Source organism: Gobius niger (genome assembly GCF_951799975.1).
Source record: "Gobius niger genome assembly, chromosome: 21".
Classification (NCBI taxonomy): Eukaryota; Metazoa; Chordata; class Actinopteri; order Gobiiformes; family Gobiidae; genus Gobius; species Gobius niger.
This window is the reverse complement of record NC_136872.1, coordinates 918,779-939,351: the sequence shown is the minus strand read 5'-3', so window position 1 is coordinate 939,351 and position 20,573 is coordinate 918,779. Positions and strand designations below refer to the sequence as shown.

Here is a 20,573-nt window from a genome sequence, read left to right as displayed (position 1 = left end):
GAATGGAACTGTTTTTGTCAAAGTCAATACTTGATTTGAACATTCCCTCTGATCTGAGGACTGGTGGAATCGAGCCATAGGTCATGTATAAACTTTGGGATAATATGTAATACTGTACAATCAGTAACTCTTGACCTCAGGAAGAGAGTGTTTTCCAGTTTTTAGACCACTGAGAAAGCTTCTTGGTGACTCATGGTGAGAGATGAAACTTTGTCATCTTAAATCCATCTAGTCCAGAAGTTGTTGCTTTGATAGAGCGAACCATGAAATCGAATTTCCACCTCTTTATATCTCGACTCTGTCAGTGTAAAAATGTGCTTCAGTTGTTTGTTATTTAATCCAATAAACAAATACTATTATGCAGTGAGTTACGCATTTGAAAATGATATTAAATGTGTGTTCACATTCTGTTGTGATAAATAACGGCTTATGTCGTCTATACTCTCAACCTAACCTGGCAAGAGCCAGACTGATATTACAGCCAATAACATTTACACTGACACCAGTCTGAGACCACACTGGCCGGAATCGTTCGGGGAGAATTCAATCATTCATTAATTAGAGTCTTTTTTCCCTGAACCAGTTTTGGTTCTGTCTGAGCGGTGAAGGCGGCTTAAGATGGCAAGGTAACTCTCGACCCTTACTTTTTGGAATCCTTGCGATAGAGGCAATATATTTGATTTATGATTGGTATAGCAACAATAGAAATGATATAGAGGGGTCTTGGGTCAGCCTTTGCTAAGTTTGGAGCTCCCTAAAATGCTGAGGACATGGAGCACATGACTGATATCAACACATAAATATCATCATTTTGTATCATTTTTTCAAAACGAATCCAACTTAAATTGAATTGATGATTTTTTTTTACAATTTCCAGGAGTTCCAAGCAGTGCAAATGCAAAATGATCTCAAAAAGAAAATTCAGTAGCCTATACCCACTAGAAAATTGAAGACACCACTGCCAAAAAAAGAATACACAAAATGACAAGAAAGCGATGTAGAAAGTGGCAAAAACTGAAACAAAAGAGGAGCAGCCAAAAAGTGATAGAAAAGTGATGTTTAAAAAAGTCTAAAAAAGAAAAGAAAAGTGACGACAACATGGCAACAATGCAAGAATAAAAGATCTGTGTTTTGTTGGTGTTAGCTTTCACATGAGATGATACACTGGCCCATCGCTCTCTCCAGACAAGAAACTTTTAGATTTGGGTAAGGTCGGCTCAACTGGAGAAAATGCACTCGGTTCAGGTTACAAACTCATGCATATTGAATTATTCTTTATTTTCTTAATCTCTTAACCCCCAGCTGAACCGACCACATTGTCTCCATTGTCTTATTAAAAATAAGGCAAAATTCTGACGAAAACACGACAAAAAGGGACAAAAACGCAACAAAAAAGGGGGACAAAAAAAGCGATAAAAATGTGATGAAAACGCATTCAAATGAGGCATTACACTGGACTATAGGCTGTAGCCTTTTAGATTAGGATAAAGCTGAACTGGAAAATGCACTTGGTTAACCACTGCCTTAACCGAGCATGTTTTCTCCAGTGCGACTTTACCCAAATATAAAAGCTTCTTTTAAAAAAAGCGTCAAAATAGAGAAAAACGAGACGTAATGAGGAGCCAAAAAAGCAACAAAACAGGCGACAGAAAAGCGCCAGAAAAGTGACGAAGCGGCAGCAGCGAGGGAAATCTTAGATCTGTTTTAGTCTTAGCTTTCAAATGAAGCGTCTGGCTATAGGCTGTAAGCTCCACTCGAGAAGCTTTAATATTATTTGGGTAAACCTCACTCTGACGGTCCAATCTTACGACGCGCTCTTGAACGCGTCCCCGCGCCGCGCTAAGCATTGTGGGTCGATCTCCAGCGGAAACTTCTCGAAACAACAGCAGCAAAGATGATGGTGAGTTAGCCCGCTTTGTACCCGGTTTCTTCCCGTTATCTGCCTCCATCCTCCCGCTGTCCGCAGACTATCACCGCTGGATATGTCTGCGCTCGTCCCTCGGGCCGTTTTGCAAACACTCACCGCCATATTTTGTCAGATTGATGTTTAAAAGCGGTGAATTATCAGCCGGTTTGTGCTAGCATAGAGCGCCTCTCTATCAATGGGCGTGTATACAAAGCGGCTAGCTGCTATGCTTGCATGCATGTCTTCCAGTGTGGTTATGACATGATGTTTTCTCACAGGGTTCTCCATGGGGGACACAATGAGGGTCTGTTACAGGGTTCTCCATGGGGGACACAATGAGGCTCTGTTGAATCGGACACTTTAAGCTAATCTTTTTATGAGCGCACATACAAGAACAGGATGACGGGGCGTTCGTGGTCCTGCTTCCATGTAGTGATGACTGTACAAAATCACACATTTCAAAGCTGATCAGTGGAAGAATGTGATCAGCCGTGTTTGACAGTTGCAGGACACAAGGACAGCAGCACATATATGCTGCTGGTCAGGGCTGTGGTCAGCATCAGAGGCACATACACCGGTCAGCTTTAGCCATGGTTCACTTTGTATCGGGCTGGTTTAGTCTTGTTATAAAATGTGCTGCAGATAAAGTTGGATTGGGTTTGGTTTGTTTCAGGTGTTAAATGAAGGTTAGTTCTTGTTTAATGTACACTTGGTGGTCATTCTAGAGAATAGACAGAGGGACTGATGACATAATGGACATGGGTGGAGCGCATCCAGCATAACCTTCCTCTTGTATCTATCCTGTTATTGCATTTATCTTGCTATTTGATGGATTGATAGTAGAGTAAGTCAATGGGGTTTTAATGTAGAATATTGTGATTATGATGTCTTGCAGCGCATTTGAATTTGTAGGTAATACAGTCAAAAAATACATGTATTCAGTTTCTGTACAAGTCCCTCTCTCAAATCTTCTGTAATAAAGTAACTGAACTGTTTCAAGGATCAAAGTAAATAAAAATGTGTTTTTTTGGGGAGCTTGTATCAACCTTTTGCTAATTCTAGTTAAGTGTCATGAATATTGTGGACACTAGTAACACTGTCTGTGTGTGCAGCCCACACCGGTGATCCTGCTGAAGGAGGGGACCGACTCCTCCCAGGGCATCCCCCAGCTCATCAGTAACATCAATGCCTGCCAGGTAAGGCTCCCTCAGGCGAGTGCAGGTCGAGTGTTGTCCTGTGGTGCTGTGATTCAGGCCCTCTTGTCTGTGCAGGTGATCGCTGAAGCTGTGAGGACCACTCTGGGCCCGCGCGGCATGGACAAACTCATGGTGGACAGCAGAGGTGAGCGCTGAATGTCTGGTCAGGGCACTAAACATTGACGACCATCACAAAAGTTGCATTGAGATTGAGAAATTACTTATTTTTGCTAATTATCCACATGCATATTCAATTAGGTAACCATCACTCAGTTTTAGGAGCTTAGTAGGTTGTTACTGTGGTATGGTGTTTGAGTTTCAAAGCTCCCCTTGTGAGAGCTCCTTATTAACCTGAAGAGAAGGCACCATCACTCGGCGTCAGGGCGCAGGCTCCTACAGGGGCCACTTAAGTCCCAAACTCCCATTCAGTTTGACTTAGCGTTGTCCATGATGTGGTGAGGGAAAAACCTTGTCAGTATCAGTTCCCCGTTTCCTGATAACTTCATACGATATGTCAGTCCATATTTCAAACGTCTACTAAACAAAAACAAAAAACCCAAAAGCACTATGGCCACACAGTCAACTTGCATATGACTCCAGCAGGGACAGGCTAATGCGTGCGGGACAGGCTAATGCGTGCGGGACAGGGGACAGGCTAATGCGTGCGGGACAGGCTAATGCGTGCGGGACAGGCTAGCGCGTGCGGGACAGGCTAGTGCGTGCGGGACAGGGGACAGGCTAATGCGTGCGGGACAGGGGACAGGCTAATGCGTGCGGGACAGGCTAATGCGTGCGGGACAGGCTAATGCGTGCGGGACAGGGGACAGGCTAATGCGTGCGGGACAGGCTAATGCGTGCGGGACAGGCTAATGCGTGCGGGACAGGCTAATGCGTGCGGGACAGGCTAATGCGTGCGGGACAGGCTAATGCGTGCGGGACAGGCTAATGCGTGCGGGACAGGCTAATGCGTGCGGGACAGGCTAATGCGTGCGGGACAGGCTAATGCGTGCGGGACAGGCTAATGCGTGCGGGACAGGCTAATGCGTGCGGGACAGGCTAATGCGTGCGGGACAGGCTAATGCGTGCGGGACAGGCTAATGCGTGCGGGACAGGCTAATGCGTGCGGGACAGGCTAATGCGTGCGGGACAGGGGACAGGCTAATGCGTGCGGGACAGGGGACAGGCTAATGCGTGCGGGACAGGCTAGGCCGGGTAGCTTCAATTTTAGTCTAGTTTTAGTTGACTGAAATTGCATATAAATTTAGTCGACTAAATTCGAGTCATTGGAAGTTTTGATGATTTCATTCTCTTCTTTTCTCAAACAACTTTGAATTTAGTTTTAGTCCAATTTTAGTCAGCAAAAATGTTACTTTGACTAAATATTTTAGTAGACGAAATGAACTCTGCACTTGTGTCAGGTTTGATTTTTCGTTGGGTTGGGCAATGTCAGGAAAAAGAAGCCATTACTGATTACTGTTTACTTCTATAAAGTCACTCCCACTGCTGCCTACAGAGGGAGCTCCCGGCAAACTTGTTACCGGCCCTGGCCCCTGTGTCTCAGTCACTGTCTTATGCATAGCATGAAGATCATGTGAAGTCATGAAAAGCACATCAGTGTTGAGGTACTAAAAAGGATGTTTCTAAGCCTCAATTATGCAGGACATGACCATTTTAAAAAGTGTAAAGTCATCCAGTTACATGTAACCCTTGTGTACTGAAAGTGAATGTAATGTTAATGTTAAACATTTGCTGTTCAGGTAAGGCCACCATCTCGAACGACGGCGCCACCATCCTGAAGCTGCTGGATGTGGTGCACCCTGCTGCCAAGACGCTGGTGGACATCGCCCGGTCCCAGGACGCCGAGGTCAGCACGCTCTGCACTTTTTAGGCTTTTAACAGATGTGTCACACCTCCGCTTTGGAAGTTACATTGTTTTATTACTGAGCATGAAAACACCTCTTAGGGGAGTAAAGCTGTAAATAAAGTCTGTCGAAAGCATTTTGTTGTTGGATACTGATGCATGGGCTCAGGGTAGATGTTATATCTGTGCAAGGCTTCTTTATTCTTCCTCTTATAACACTAAATGAAGGAAGCGCACAACCTTCCACTAGCCATGGCATTAACCATGATGCAGTTAAACAAAACTCATCTATGCCTATAACTGCATCAGAACTCCCCTGAAAACAGTCACTGAACAATCATCATGATTCATTTGTTGGTAAAGGAGACCAAGCTTCACTCAGTATTTCATGCAAGTGTGAGTAAATACACTGAGGCCTTCTACTGTAGAAATACACTGTTTTCCACTTCTTTCATTTTGTTGCATCATATAGTAGGAACTGTCTTCCACATTTCCAGTCATTGATTGTTCCCAATAGAATGATCTTAAGTTCTAAACGTGTCCTCTGGACTTGGCTGTGGTTCTCCTCAGGTGGGAGATGGCACTACCTCAGTCACCCTGCTGTCGGCTGAGTTCCTGAAGCAGCTGAAGCCGTACGTGGAGGATGGCCTGCACCCTCAGACCATCATCAGAGCCTTCCGCACAGCCACCAACCTGGCAGTCAGCAAGATCAATGAGATCGCCGTGCCTGTCAAGAAAGACGACAAACAGTACGTCCATCGTCTACTGCTGCTTTGTCAAACACAGAGCACAATAACTAGACTAGGTTCTCTTCTAGTTGTGTGTAGATTTATTATACACTTTCTGTGAGCAGAAGTGGGCAATAACACTGCATAGTCTGTCTCAGTGTTGTGTAAATTGAGATCATCTTCAGGGTTTCCGCAGGTCATTAAAGAGCATAAATAGTCATTAAGCGAACTGTAATTAAAGCCCTTAATGTAAAGCCAAAAGCATTACATTTTATTTAAACTGGCATTAAATCTACATTTCTTGGGAAATACTTATGTTGCTCAAGTATTTTTGCAGTTCAAGTTCATCAAAATACAGGAGTTTTGTTCCAAAATGCATTCAGTTTTGTCTGAAAATGCCCATTTTTTTCACTCAAGAGTTTCCCGTTGTGTCTAATTTGCTCTTGAATGTTGTAGATTTGCTCTGTATTTGTCACTGGAGCTACATCTCCTCCAGGTTGATGAAAGTTAGGAGCTTCACTGTTCTCACATCCAGTAAAACCAGTAATCAAAGGTTTCCGATGTGTTTAGTGAATGCTAAAGCTGTGAGGCTGTGTGCAGGGAGCAGAGGCAGCTGCTGGAGAAGTGTGCGGCCACTGCCCTCAACTCCAAACTCATCGCTGGTCAGAAGGGCTTCTTCTCCAAGATGGTGGTGGATGTCGTCATGTCTCTGGATGAGCTGCTGCCCCTCAAGATGATCGGCGTCAAGAAGGTCCAGGGGGGAGCGCTGGAGGTATCCTTAACACTGTCCTCTGTGCAAAAGTCCAATATTCAGGAGCTGTATTTAACGACTGTGTGTGCCACAGGATTCTCAGCTGGTCCTCGGGGTGGCCTTCAAGAAGACCTTCTCGTACGCGGGATTTGAGATGCAGCCCAAACGCTACGAGAACCCAAAGATCGCTCTGCTGAACGTGGAGCTGGAGCTGAAGGCTGAGAAGGACAACGCAGAAGTCCGAGTCAAGAATGTGGAGGTACCGTCTGTTCTTATGGCATACTGAAAATCCTTCTTGAAAGGTTTGAGCTTATTGGTTTAGGCTTATACATTTCTGCCCTATCTGATACAGCAGTGGATCTATCACGGTATGAAAAGGAAATATCATGATTACGGTATATTTGGCGATATAATTTACACCTGGCAAAATACATAAAAATCAAAGCCTTTCGCCGATGGAGAATATTCATTAGGACATGTGTTTGCCAGAAACATGGGTTACATTAATTGTAACTTTCAAAGGATTCACTATATCTCCTATCAGAAACACACACACACACACACACACAAATGCACACAAACACGTTATTGCCTGACAGTAACACACGTGTAAACTGCACAGAGGAGGTGAACTTACAGGAGCATTTCACTGTTATGGAGATGAAGGTGCAAATAGTTGTAGTAATATTCTTTGATCTTATCTTCTGTGTTTTTTAGAGATTTAGGTGAATTTAAGTGAATAAAAAGAAAAACTGCTGTAAATGAATTTTCCCCATCTGCGAAAGGCTTTGATTTTTATGTATTTTGTCAGGTGTAAATTATATCGCCAAATAAACCGTTTTCATGATATTTCTTTTTCATACCGTGATATAACTTTCTGCCCTATCTGATACAGCAGTGGATTTCTAAGAGGGCTTAGAGTCTCACCATAGCATGTGTCCATACCTATAACATAGAATACGCTGTGGTGCCACAAATATCATGAAAAATGGTCTTGATGGTTGACACTCTACAGCTAAATCCTTGTAACAGTGCGGCACTCAATGTGTTACAGGAAAGACTTCATAGCCCATAACAGGGCTCCCGCAGGGTCTTGTTTGAAAAAGTCTTACATTTGCTGAAAAGGTGGTGGTGTGAGCTGCTCTTTGTGAATATGGGCTCACATTGACTACTGAACAAAATCATGTCCACATGATCCAAATAAAGCGATAGTTGTCCTCTTCTAAGGTGAAACGTGTTGTCCGGGTACACACATATCCTCTGGCCGCATGTTTTGCTGTATTGTTTACATTTGCCAAATTCTCAAAATCAGCGGATTCTCTTCCCTGGCTGGTGCCTGACTCCTGGGCTTGATCCAAAAAGTGATCAAGAGGAAGCCGAAAATAGACTTTTTGCTGATTGTTTCCATTGCGCCGTCCGGCCTCGGTATCGGAGCTGCACTGGACGGGGCTAATGTGAGCCACCCACAATGACTTAATGACTTTGGATTTCTTGCGGTGGTTGAAAGCGTTCAGGATTCGACGTGAGCCTGGGGTAGAACAGAGCCTCAGTGTCTACCTCTGTTTACTGCTGAAAGGTCTTTGTGTTTGGAATAACATGCAAGAGTAGGCTTGAGACTCAGTCATTAATATTGCTGATGTCCCAGGACTACCAGGCCATCGTGGATGCGGAGTGGAACATCCTGTATGACAAGCTGGAGAAGATCTGCAAGTCTGGGGCCAAAGTGGTGCTGTCCAAACTGCCCATTGGGGACGTGGCCACGCAGTACTTCGCCGACAGAGACCTGTTCTGTGCGGGCCGCGTGCAGGAGGAGGACCTCAAACGCACCATGATGGTAGGGCTCCCTCAGCAGCTCAGGTATAGCCTGACACTGTGGCAGAGTGGGTAACGTGTGTCTCTCTTCAGGCCTGTGGGGGCTCCATCCAGACCTCCGTGGGGAGCATGACAGATGACGTCCTGGGACAGTGTGAGCTGTTCGAGGAGGTGCAGGTCGGAGGTGACAGGTGAGGACCTCCACCAGTATCGTAACATACATCACACACATTAGTAGGGTCTGAAGACGCCCGTACTGTGTCCGCAGGTATAACTTCTTCAGGGGCTGCCCCAAAGCCAAGACATGCACCATCATCCTTCGAGGAGGAGCGGAGCAGTTCACTGAGGAGACGGAGCGCTCCCTGCACGACGCCATCATGATCGTCCGCCGCGCCATCAAGGTCTGTCCTAATGTGCCCCATCACATCACTGTTACTGTGTCATTCAATTACAGTTGACATCTTTCTATCAACGCTGAGCTGTCTCACGCTCTTCTGTCAGTGACGTGTCATTCAGAGGAGCTCCATGTGGTTCTTTAGGGAATCCAAATGAGAATATTTATCAAACCCATTAAACACTTTGAGCACTAAATCAATCTAACATTGGCACCAGACTTGGGTACGTTTTCAGTGGATAAATGAGGAAATATGACCCACTGGAGAAGTACAGCTTTACACAATGAGGTCATGTTTGTCTACAGGTGTAACTGAACAAACTTCTTTCTCTTTAATTGTCCATGCTTCTCAGTGATTCATTGTCTAATGGATTTTACCGGACTGGTGTTTAAAATAAGTCCGTATCAATGAATGGGTTCCCCTTAAACACGCTCCATGCACTGATCCCCTGTGCGCGAGTCCTGCAGTAACCATCTTGATGCTGTTTGCAGAACGACTCCATTGTGGCCGGTGGAGGGGCCATCGAGATGGAGCTGTCCAAGTACCTGCGGGACTACTCCAGGACCATCCCGGGCAAACAGCAGCTGCTCATCGGAGCCTACGCCAAGGCTCTGGAGATCATCCCCCGCCAGCTGTGTGACAACGCAGGCTTCGACGCCACCAACATCCTCAACAAACTGAGAGCCAAGCACGCACAGGTACAAGTGCTTCAGTCACTGAGGGTACCGGTTCAGAAGGTACTGGTGCTGATCACATGGGTGTCATTATGACGGGCGGCACGGTGGCAGAGCGGTTAGTGCTCGTGCTTTCAGCGTAGACTTTGTATGTTCCCGTGTCTGCGCAGGTTTCTACCATTAAAACATGTACAATAGGCCAGAGTGAAAGTAGACTGTGGGAATAGTTGGTTTACAATGACAATGCCGGATTGATACTTTTCCGATACCGTTACTAAAGTATTTGTTGTGTCGAACCAGAAAACAGAATAATGAATGAACAATAATAATGAAGATTGTCCTCAAATTACAATATCGGGTTCATCTCCAATGTCAGGGAATGTTATTAATGGGGAATAATTTGGGGGGAAATTGGGAGAAACTGAGGCAAAAAATAAGGAAAATTGTGTGGAAAAAAAAGGCAGAAGTTAGAAATAAATAGGGAATATATTGGTAAAAAAAATGGGGGCGGAATATACAGTATTGGTAATAAAATCTGAGCAAAAATTTGGGTAAAGCAAGAAGTAATAAAGAAAAAAAGTACGGACAAAATGTGTCAAAAGTAAAAATCGGGCAAACGTGGGGGAAAAATATTGAGCTGAAACAACCAAGTCACTTCCTTTGATCCCTTGACCAACAGCAGCACAACTTGGATCTAAAGATAGACTGGCTTTCGGTAGTTTTTGGATACTGGTAGAACCTAAACGTTTGGTGGTGTTTAATGGCCCCCACCCCTAGTGTTGACGGAGTTTGTTGTCCCTCAGGGCGGTATGTGGTACGGCGTGGACATAAACAACGAGGACATAGCAGATAACTTCGCCGCCTGTGTGTGGGAGCCTTCCATCGTGCGCATTAACGCCCTGACCGCCGCCTCTGAAGCCGCCTGCCTCATCCTGTCTGTGGATGAGACCATCAAGAACCCCCGCAGCAACATGGACGGGCCCCCGATGGGAGGAGGCCGAGGCAGGGGCCGCGGCAGACCACACGCTCACTGACCACCTCCGGCCTGATGTGAGGTCCACCGGGCGCATGTGGACTCAAAGTGGACTTTTGTTTTTTACTGTTGTGGCCGCACTGGCTGATCCTTCCCCTGTGCAGCAGTTCTGCGACATGTCGACATGTTACTGAGTAGCACTGATGGAGCAGCACTCCGGAGGCAGGCTGGGCTTTAGCTCTGTACAAGTATTTATTGTATTGGACCAGTCTCATTAAAGTCACAGCTTCAACTCTCATCTGGTCTGTTCTTGATATCAGTTCAGTTCAAATAGAACAACGGATGAAATGACAAAAGTCTGTGTTTATTCACTCAATAAAAATGACCTAAGTGCATTGAAAAAGACATGACTTTTATAATGCATACAGTATTTACTATACACATTGTTTCATTGACTCTCAGCTGGTGCCCAGGAGGGTTGTGGACATTTGTCAATAATGTATATATTTATATGAAGGTAGTTTTAGACTCACTCAAATGATCAATGCTTAAATCAACCAAACTATGAGGAAGCAATGTTTTAATATTCATCTATATTATGGATAAAACCAATGTTTTCTTTCTAAAATAACATCAGGCCACAGCTTATGATCGGCTGAGGTTGGGTCCTGAAATACACCAGTTGAGAAGCATTGCTTTAAACTTTTGAGAAGACAAGAATTAAGAAAAACGACAAGAGCTTCCAGCATTTCAATGTTTACCCCTGCAGTTCAGCATTTCACCACTAAGCGGCGTACAATACACAGCCTGAGGTCCTCAAAGAGCTTAGGCGTTTCCAGTCCCCTGTACAGAGGGGAATGTGAAGGCTGTAGCTGCCAAGGAACAGGAGGAGGACGGGGTCAGGAGCGGAGGCAGTGATGGTCACAGTACTAGTCAAATATTACCAATACAAGTAAAAGTTCCTGTCAAGTGATTGAAGTATTTACTGTAGAAGATAGTATTCAAAGAGAAAAATGTGATCATTTCTAATACGTGCTGTGAATTAACTTTCCGGCTTAATTGTGAATAAGTTCCTCACCAGGATGGCAACACGGTGGGGACAAACCTTTTTTGTTTTGATTTTTGTCATTGCCTTTGACAATGAATCTGCACACTGCCACCTACTGTTCAAAAGTACGAATTTTACAATATGCAGCCAAATGTAGTGGGGTAAAAGTAATAAGTGCTCAACAAAAATATTACTCAAATAAAGTACAGATCCTGAAAACCGCTGTACTTCAGTAAATTGACTTTATTCCTGACCACCTTGGAGCACAGGATGTAGATTCACATGTTTAAAGTTCAGTTCCTCTCCTACAGAGGCCCTTATCCCGGTCAGAGCTGCAGAGTCCTGGAGAAGTTCTGCAGACGGAGCCACACGTCTCTGCTGTCTTCAGGTCAGTTGGACAGGAAGTCTATGGTGGCCCTCACTGAGCGGCTGGTCAGAACGTCCACCGCGGTCACTTTAATCTCCGTGTCTCCGAACTGCATGGAGGCTCTGATCTCCCGGCGCTGGCCCTCGCTCGCTGCCCCGGGGGAGGGCGTGATGGGCAGGTCCAGGGTGACGGTGCCACACCTCCTCACCCCGGGGTCGGACACGTACAGCACGTCGTCTGTGGGGCTGCAGTAGATGTTGATGATGATCTTGCGCTGACCGGGGCGCGCCGGCGTGTAGCTGCGCCTCACCACCTCCCCCAGCGCCACGGACTGGTCCACGCACACAAAGCGGTCCAGGACGTCCGTGCACCACTCGCGGCCGTCCTTCAGCAGCAGCTTGTCCCGCGGGTGCCGCCCCTCTACAAAGCGGTTGAGCACCCCCACGCCATAGGTGAGCGGGCAGCGGCGCACCCTCACCACGGTGGGGTCCAGGCCGAACAGCACTGCCCCCTTCAGGATGGTCAGCCCCACGTCGTGCGGGATGATGACGCGGCAGCACCGGCCCACGGACCGCTGTATGGCCTTCTGCAGCATGGGCGACTCGGCAAAGCCCCCAACCAGGAAGAGGAAGCGCACCCCCTGCACCTCGGCCCGACTCATCAGCTCCTCTGGGAGAGACAGGACACAGACCAGCATCATTTGCTTTGACATTTGGTGTTTAAGGACTTGATAGTTCTCTCTGATTACAACTTTACTCGAGTGTGTTCTGACTGTGGCGACCATCAGTGTGCGCCCTCTGCTGGTAACAGTGACACATAGACACTCTACACCAGGCATGTCCAGCCCTTTCTTGGTCGCTCACCAAAGGCTTTCTACATTTCTACACCCGCTTAATACATGCGTTTCCAATGACATCACATATAGGTCCGGTGGCCATTTTGAATACTTAAGTAGAATTATGCGGTACAACATATATCACTATCTCTACTCAGGATGAAAATGAAAGACAACCGATTGACAGTGCATTGTTTTCTACTCGTAATCATTGCTCATAAAGATAACAGTTAAAACACGGCCCCAGAGACGCACGTTTATGTGATATAACCAGCAAAAAGACCAGCTAAAGATCTGCTTCACTCTGAAGACTAAATTAACACATCAAAGAGGAAACTTTCTCTGTTACAGTATGTCAGGTCAACAGGGTCTTAGTCTGAGTCAGTGTTTAAGCTGCTCAAGACGTTAGCATGCTACCGGTTAGCATGCTACCGGTTAGCATGCTAGCGGTTAGCAACTGTCATCAATCAACTGTCAATGGTTTCAACATGATAAACACATGTGTGGCTCACATCTGTGGACACTGAGGAAATACTACAGTTCAGCTCTGACCTCTGTCACATGTTGTATACAAGGTTTGGAGATGTCAGAACTGAGCTGCTAACCGGTAGCATGCTAACATCTTGACTGGCTTCTTCACATAAACGTGCATCGCTGGGGCCATGTTTTTACTGTCATCCTCCTGAGCAATGATTACAAGTGAATAAAAATGCCACTGTCAATCAGCTGTCTTTCATTTTCATCCTGAGTAGCGATACTGTTACATGTTGTAGCAATTCTGCTTCAGAATTCAAAATGGCCGCCATAACAACAAAGGTCACATGACTGAAAGGCATGTATATGTCACCTTTTAGACGCATTTTCTGTTCGTTTTTAACATTTTGAACAGAATCTGCAAATGGAAATCTGCATTTTGGTACACATCAAGTAAAAGTATTCACCTTATTCCGCCCCACCCACTTTTGCCACTTTTTGCCTTGTCTCGGCACTTCCGTTGTACAGACACTTCTGGTCGAGCGCGAAGCCCGTTCATTTAAACGGAGAACGAGGGAAAATATTCTCCGCTCAAATCTGATGTTTAGTCGATTGATTTGTGTAAAATGTTCATTTGCACCGACATGTCGACACTGCAGCGTTTCTCTGTGCGGCCGAAAAACGGCTTTGTTTTTTCTTGTAGTGACTGATTTTATGTGGACTCCAGTCCCATGTTAATAGATAGGAGAAAAGGGGCGGGCGCAAATCATGGCGGCGCCCACGCGAACGTCCGGAATAAGGTGAATAAGGACAAATTGATCTTGTCTACTACACCTTTAGGGGTGACTCCTCCTATGTCTCAAAGTTACACAAGTATCTTTGGAACACACTGTGAGTATAAGTTTTTGTTACATTAAAGTTGCTCACCAGATAAAAAAAGTTTGGAGAACCCTGTTCCACACACAACAGAGTATTTAAACCTCACTACCTAAATTAGTCCAATATCAAACCGGGACAGTCGTTACATAAAATCTCTCAGCTGTAGCCTAAACTCTTCTATACTATCGTTCACTTGAGTTTATTAGCTCATCTCAGCCGGAGGTTATAGCGAGACAGAGTTGAGATGTGAACACGGACTTCCTGCTTCGGCTGGAGGTAAATGTGCTCTATTATTTAGTCACACAACAGCGCAAAAGCTGCTTTTACAATGTAGATCCATGATGCCAATAGATGTTTCCTTTATGATTGAAGTGGTGCATGACAAACATGCTTCTAATGATTCCCTGGACATTTTTTTTTTTACTTTTTAGAGAGAAATAGTTAAAAAAAAGCATTTGGAAGAGGCTCTTGTTCCTTAATGAAAGCAGAGCAGCAACATGTCTATGGAGACGAGCTGGTACTGTCCCGCTCCCAGCAGTCATCCCACCCATATAAAAACAATAAAACTACTTTTATTCTTTCAATTAGGTGAAATGTCATGCAGTGTCGCTGTAAATACATTATGAACTGAATGTTGTAGATGACATTTTGTTCTTACCAATGTGCCTGACGATGTTCTGGATGGTGGGCTGGAAGAGCTCGTTCATGGCCTCCTGAGTGAGGCGCAGCATGCCCTGAGACGACCACTTCACTATGTTCATACTACACACACACACACACGCACAAAAAACAAAACAAAAAAAAGTTAAACCAGTCCAGAGAGATTTAGCCTCTGAATAACAAATGAAAAAAGTCATAACCAGAGTTTCACATTCTGTATTGTAATGGCATCCGGGTGAAACTAGGCAAATATAATACAAGTTGGGCCAAAATGGCTTTAAAGCAGTACTAAGTAACTCTTCCCCCTAGAGGCCATAAGCGCAACTGCAGGTGTCGTAGCAAGTTATGATTTTTTAACTTATTAATTGTCTTGGAGAGTAAATACTACGCTGACAGGAAAGGCAAAGGGAGAGAGGGTTACTGTGCATCCAATTATACAATGGAAATATTTTTTTTCACTCCAACTTGGCTGTAAATACTGTTTAAAGTGACGTTAGCCCGCAGTTAGCTTTGCCCGTTAGCCTGTTAGTTTCTTCTTCGTGATTCCATTAGTGTGTATTGCTTTCTCCGGCCCGGTGGCAGTCAAGTTGCAAACATGGTTTTCTGGCCAGAGACACCAGGGGGCGATGAAAGACCCTCCAATCATCCCATAAACACTTGTATTGCCCCCACAGGGACTACGGGAGGATTTATTAAGGTAAACACGTTACTTAGTGCTGCTTTAAGACAGACGGGCAAACCTTTTGACGCAAGGGCCACATTTGGGTTTGAACTTCACACAAGGACTGGAACAGTTGCGAATTGGGTTCTTTTTAAAACATGTAATTTTCATAATCTAAAAACTTTCAAAAGGGCAACTGAATCGCTAACCGACATTGCAGTTCGATTAGAAATTTTTATATTTAATACATTTAAATGCATAAACTGCTGAAGTGATGAGTAAAAGAAGTCATGTTACTTTTAGACTGTCAAACAACATATTCTTGCTCAAATTGCCCCACATTAGAACAACACACAATAAACTTTCCAAAATAAATGGTTTTGTATGGACAGCGCCCTCTCCAGGAGGAGTTGTGCTTACACCGTTCCCCGACATTCAGAGTACCTCTGGGGGACAGCCACGTGACTAAAAAAGGTCTGGGATGGAATCACATAGTGTCTATCTTAACACTTTATAATCTGCTTTAGGGGAAATGGCTGCTCTAAGAGGAACAATGTGAGCATTTCTCCTACACATTGCAAAATGCATATTATTTTTCAGGTTTTTACTTCGGAAATGTAAAATGAATTCACACACAATCACTTTACACAAATATGACAAGCCCAGCTTTGGAAATGACCAAATGCAATGTGAAAACCCTAACATGTCTCCATAGGGCCCGAGGGCTAAGTAAAGATAAAGAACCTACATATTTTGCTTTGTTACTGGCATTGTTGTCGTCCAGGTAGGCTTCTTAGGTTTGCATCATCAAAACTAAACATGCCCAATAAAACCTCCAGAACTTCTCCAAAGCAGTTGGCCCAGTGTAATTAAAGGATGGGCTAAATGTGAAGAAGCTGTGGGGACAATGAAGCATTCCTTAAATGTTTCACTTCCTGTTTCCTGTATGCTACTGCTGTACTTGGGCTCCACAGAATAATCTTATTTTATGCTTTTTTTTACATTTCTATACATTGGCATATAATACATACTAAGTGTTTTATTAGCCACCTACATGGATGTCTAACTAAATGGACTGGATGGTTTACTACACATGCTGGTTGTGGATGGATTCAATCTCGGCCTGCTCCCCAGTGTGTGTGTTTGCTTCAGAAGCTGACAGCTGACGAGGCATCTGGCTTTTCTACAGTTCTCAGCAGTTAACCACCACAGGTATTCATGTCGCAAAGTAAGAGCAAGATGCCACCTCCAACAGAAGAGGAGTTTGTTACTATGGAGAGACATGTTGGAACAACAAAAGCAGTTTTATGTTGAAATGATGAACAAGCAGGAATCTAACTTCCTGTCATTCACTAAAAGGATTCTGGATACTGTGAACACTAGAATTGATGGTGTCATGAAAGATGTGCAGGAGTTAAAGACTAGTCTTCAGTTTTCCCAGGGTCAAATTGATGATCTGAGGGGAATGGAGAAGAACATGGATTCATTTGAATCCCAACTGCAACAGCTGTCTTCCCAGTGCACTAACTCTGACATCTGGTTACACAAATTGACTTCTTAGAAAATCAGAGTCGACGGAACAATGTCATAGTTGACGGCCTGGCCCAAGAAAATGCTTTTGAATCTTGGTCAGAATCTGAAAAGAAGGTCAGGGAATTCATGACAAACATGCTGAAGATTGATTCAAAATCAATTGAAATTGAAAGAGCCCATCGCATAGGAAATCCAAAACGAAATACTGGAAAACCCAGGCCAATTGTGGTGAAACTTCTGCGCTACAGGGACAAAGAACTTGTCCTTGCAAAGGCAAAAGCTCACCTAAAAAAGTCTGGCATATATGTCAATGAAGATTTCTCTGATCGTGTGAGGAGGAAAAGAGCTGAGCTTTTACCAGCAATGAAACAGGCCAGACAAAAAGGGAACTTTGCTGCTATTAGCTATGATAAACTCATAGTTAAACCCAGTCAACACCAGCAGACGTCACCGATCAGAGGGGACTGGACATTTCTGCCCTCACTGGAGTAACGCCTGCGGACCAATGCTTTCACCATTCCCAACTGATACATGCCTACTATCGGTATGTCTGAAAGTGATCTTGAGAACTCATCTACAGTAAGTTATTGGCTTGATAACGATCCAGATCAAAACTGTCTTTCCCAATTTAATCAAAATGACCCGTCTGCATACTACAGTGAAGAAACCTTTCAAAAGTTGGTTAACTCTCCAAGAAACAGCAATGTATTCTCTCTCCTCCATATTAATGTCCGTCTTGGAAATCTAGATTTTTCTTTTGATGTGATTGGGTTAACTGAAACATGGTTAACTGACAACAATGCAAGTAGCTTCCCCTTATTGAATTATGAACATGTGTTTAGATGTAGACAAGGCAGAATGGGTGGAGGTGTATCTTTGTTTCTACGGCCTAACTTACAATACACAAAAAGAAGTGATATTGAAGAGATTTTTGAGTCTTCCTCTGAAGTTATAGCAATTGACACTAAGCTAGAGCTAATTCTGTGCGTTTACAGACCACCAAATGGTAATCTCTCAGAGTTCAATGATAATATCTCATATATTTTGGACAACATCGCCAACCAAGGGAAAAACTGCTACATAATGGGTGACTAACATCAACCTTGGAAACTGTGAGGAAAATCTGTCAACCAAGGCATTTATTGACTCTATGTACTCTCATAGTTTTTATCCCATGATTACTGTACCCACCAGAGAGACCAATACTTCAGCAACCCAAATACATAATATCTTCACAAATGTATTAGATAGGACTATGACACCTGGGGTTCTGTGTATAGATGTGGCTGACCATTGCCCTATATTTTTAATAACCTCTCTTAAAAGTGAACCATGTCCACTCTCTCAAAATACTAAACTCAAAAGAAATTTTAGTAAATCAGATCTGGTTAGATTTAGAAATGCTGTCAGTCAATTACAATGGACAGAAATCTATGAAATAGATGACACTCAGAAAGCTTTTACAATTTTTACAAAAAAAATGTCCCATATCTTTGACTTATGTTTTCCTCTGCAATCTACTATACCCAAATACAAACAATCAAATACGTGGATAACTCCAGGTATATTCAAATCTCTGAAAACTAAAAAAAGGTTATACAAAAAATATTTGCAGAGCCCTACACCATTCAACTAAACAGAATTTAAAAAGTATAGGGACAGACTTAATCACGTCATGCGAGGAGCTAAAATCTATTTCTACAATGAGAAGTTAACTCAACAAAAAAATAATCTATCCGGTATGTGGAAGACCATAAACTGTATTCTTAACAAAAACAGATCTACAAAGCAAATGCCCCGTGAATTTAAGATTGATGACGGTCTAGCATCAGACCCTCAGGCTATAGCAAAAAAATTCAATTCATTTTTTTCAGAGGTTGGCCCATCTCTGGCTTCCAAGATCCCGCCCAGCAACTGTGGACCGTTGAAGTTCTGGAATTATTCAATTGCTGATGAGTTTAACCCTCTGCCAGTTACTGAGAAAGAAATTATAGATACTATACTCAGCTTAAAAGAAAGTTCCCCAGAATACGATAATATTGATAGTAAATAGCTGAAGTCAGTGCACCCGTACATTGCTAAACCTCTTGTTCATATATTTAATCTTTCTCTCGACAAAGGAGTTGTTCCAGTTGAATTAAAAAGAGCAAAAATCACCCCTGTCCATAAAGGGGACGATCCTGCAGTATTTAACCACTATAGACCCATTTCTGTTTTACCAACTCTATCAAAAGTATTGGAAAGGTTGGTCTATACCAGATTAATAGAATATCTTGATAAAAATAATATTTTATATTTACACCAGTATGGTTTTAGGAAAAAACATTCTACATACATGGCTCTTGTCCAATTACTGACTGAAATATACAAAGCCAAAGATCTACAAGAAAGCGCTGTTTGTATTTTTTTGGATCTCTCTAAGGCATTTGATACTGTCAACCATACGATTCTTCTAGAAAAGCTTTCATACTTAGGTTTAAGAAACAAATCATTATTATGGCGTACTAGCTACCTAACGGACCGTTATCAAACCGTCAAATACAACGGCTACGAATCTCCTCTTCTTCCTCTTCAGTGCGGGTTACCCCCAGGTTCCATTTTGGGGCCCTTGTTGTTTTTGTTATATATTAATGACCTCCCTAATGCTTCCATCAAACTCTCAAAAATACTATTTGCAGATGACACAAGTGTGTTTTGTTCCCATAAAGATACTAATATGCTCATAAATGTGGTTAATGAAGAACTGGAAAAACTATCCTTGTGGTTTAAGGCTAATAAATTATCACTTAACATTTAGAAAACAAGCTTTATATTTTTTGGGACACAACATAAAAGTTTAAACCCTTCTATAAAAATCCAGATTGATGGCATTCCCATCAGGAGCGTGAGTTCAGCTCGCTTCCTCGGAGTCCTGGTGGATGAATCCCTGACCTGGAAACCACACCTTCATTTCATAAGTACAAAAATAGCCAAAGCAGTCGTATATTGGGAAAATCTCGGCATCTGATCAACACAAATGTTGCAATGATCTTGTATTACACAATGATATATATTAATGATTGTAATATTGCTTGGGCCAGCACTCATAAAACCAAACTTGAGCCAATTCTTCGTCTCCAGAAACGAGCCTTAAGAATAATCTTTTGTGTAGATCGTAGACGCTCCTCAAGGCCCTGTTTGCTAAAGCCGGTGTTCTTAGTGTTCACCAGGTTAACCACTTCCAAGTTGGTCAATTTGTTTACGGTTCAGTTAAAGGGCTAGGGCCACAGCACCTCAATAAAATGTTTTCCCACTCGCAGCAGCAGCAATCTAATCAGAGCACCTTTAGCGCCAGACATTCTCAGTTCAGTGTTCGATACAGAGGACCCAAAATATGGAAGATCCTGCCAACTCCTCTCACGGAGCTTTCCCCAATTCAGTTTAGAAAATCTCTTAAATCTTTGCTTCTGAGTGACTGCTATTTTCCTCTTGGGATCCATTTCTAAACCCAGAATTGATGCACGTTGTATTGTGTTTTTCTGACAATGTTCTTTAATTTACTTTATTTTTTTGACAATTGCATGCCTCACATTTGCTTTTAATTTTAACTTATGGAGGTTGCCACTCATTAAGCCCCTTGAGGGTTTTCGGCAAACCTTCCATCACATTTGTGAAACCAGATGTAATCATGCTATTGTTTTATTATGTGAAAATAAATCAAATCAAATCAATTGAGTAAATGTAACTGACTAGGACCTTCCACTACTCCACATTGCCATGGTTCTTGTCCCCCAATTTAAATTTGGATTGTTTTCTATTGTTAACTAGTTGAATGCGAGCC

General features: G+C 43.4%; 2 protein-coding genes across 2 annotated transcripts in view; one reads left to right on the top strand and one right to left on the bottom strand.

The window, feature by feature from the left end:
* Positions 1-1,855: 1,855 nt before the first annotated feature.
* On the top strand, positions 1,856-10,594 carry cct7 (chaperonin containing TCP1, subunit 7 (eta)). The gene is made up of 12 exons (XM_079580667.1): positions 1,856-1,900; positions 3,019-3,102; positions 3,178-3,247; positions 4,860-4,966; positions 5,534-5,712; positions 6,292-6,463; positions 6,537-6,701; positions 8,088-8,276; positions 8,348-8,445; positions 8,523-8,655; positions 9,141-9,347; positions 10,127-10,594. The coding sequence occupies exons 1-12, from the start codon at positions 1,895-1,897 to the stop codon at positions 10,355-10,357; spliced, it is 1,641 nt and encodes a 546-aa protein (XP_079436793.1). The 5' UTR covers positions 1,856-1,894; the 3' UTR covers positions 10,358-10,594.
* Positions 10,595-11,647: 1,053 nt separating this feature from the next.
* hspa12b (heat shock protein 12B) overlaps positions 11,648-20,573 on the bottom strand; it is a 36,979-nt gene continuing 28,053 nt past the window's right edge. Inside the window, exons 10-11 of the mRNA XM_079579607.1 lie at positions 14,558-14,661; positions 11,648-12,380 (exon numbers count right to left, since the gene is read on the bottom strand). Coding sequence (XP_079435733.1) covers positions 11,734-12,380; positions 14,558-14,661 — 751 coding nt within the window. The 3' untranslated portion in view covers positions 11,648-11,733. The remainder of the gene's footprint in view (positions 12,381-14,557; positions 14,662-20,573) is intronic.

Excerpts from the sequence above, each read along its gene's own strand:
- cct7 (XM_079580667.1), top strand. Across the intron at positions 3,248-4,859 it reads ACTCATGGTGGACAGCAGAG|GTAAGGCCACCATCTCGAAC; the intron begins GTGAGCGCTGAA and ends TTTGCTGTTCAG. Across the intron at positions 8,446-8,522 it reads GTGCAGGTCGGAGGTGACAG|GTATAACTTCTTCAGGGGCT; the intron begins GTGAGGACCTCC and ends CTGTGTCCGCAG.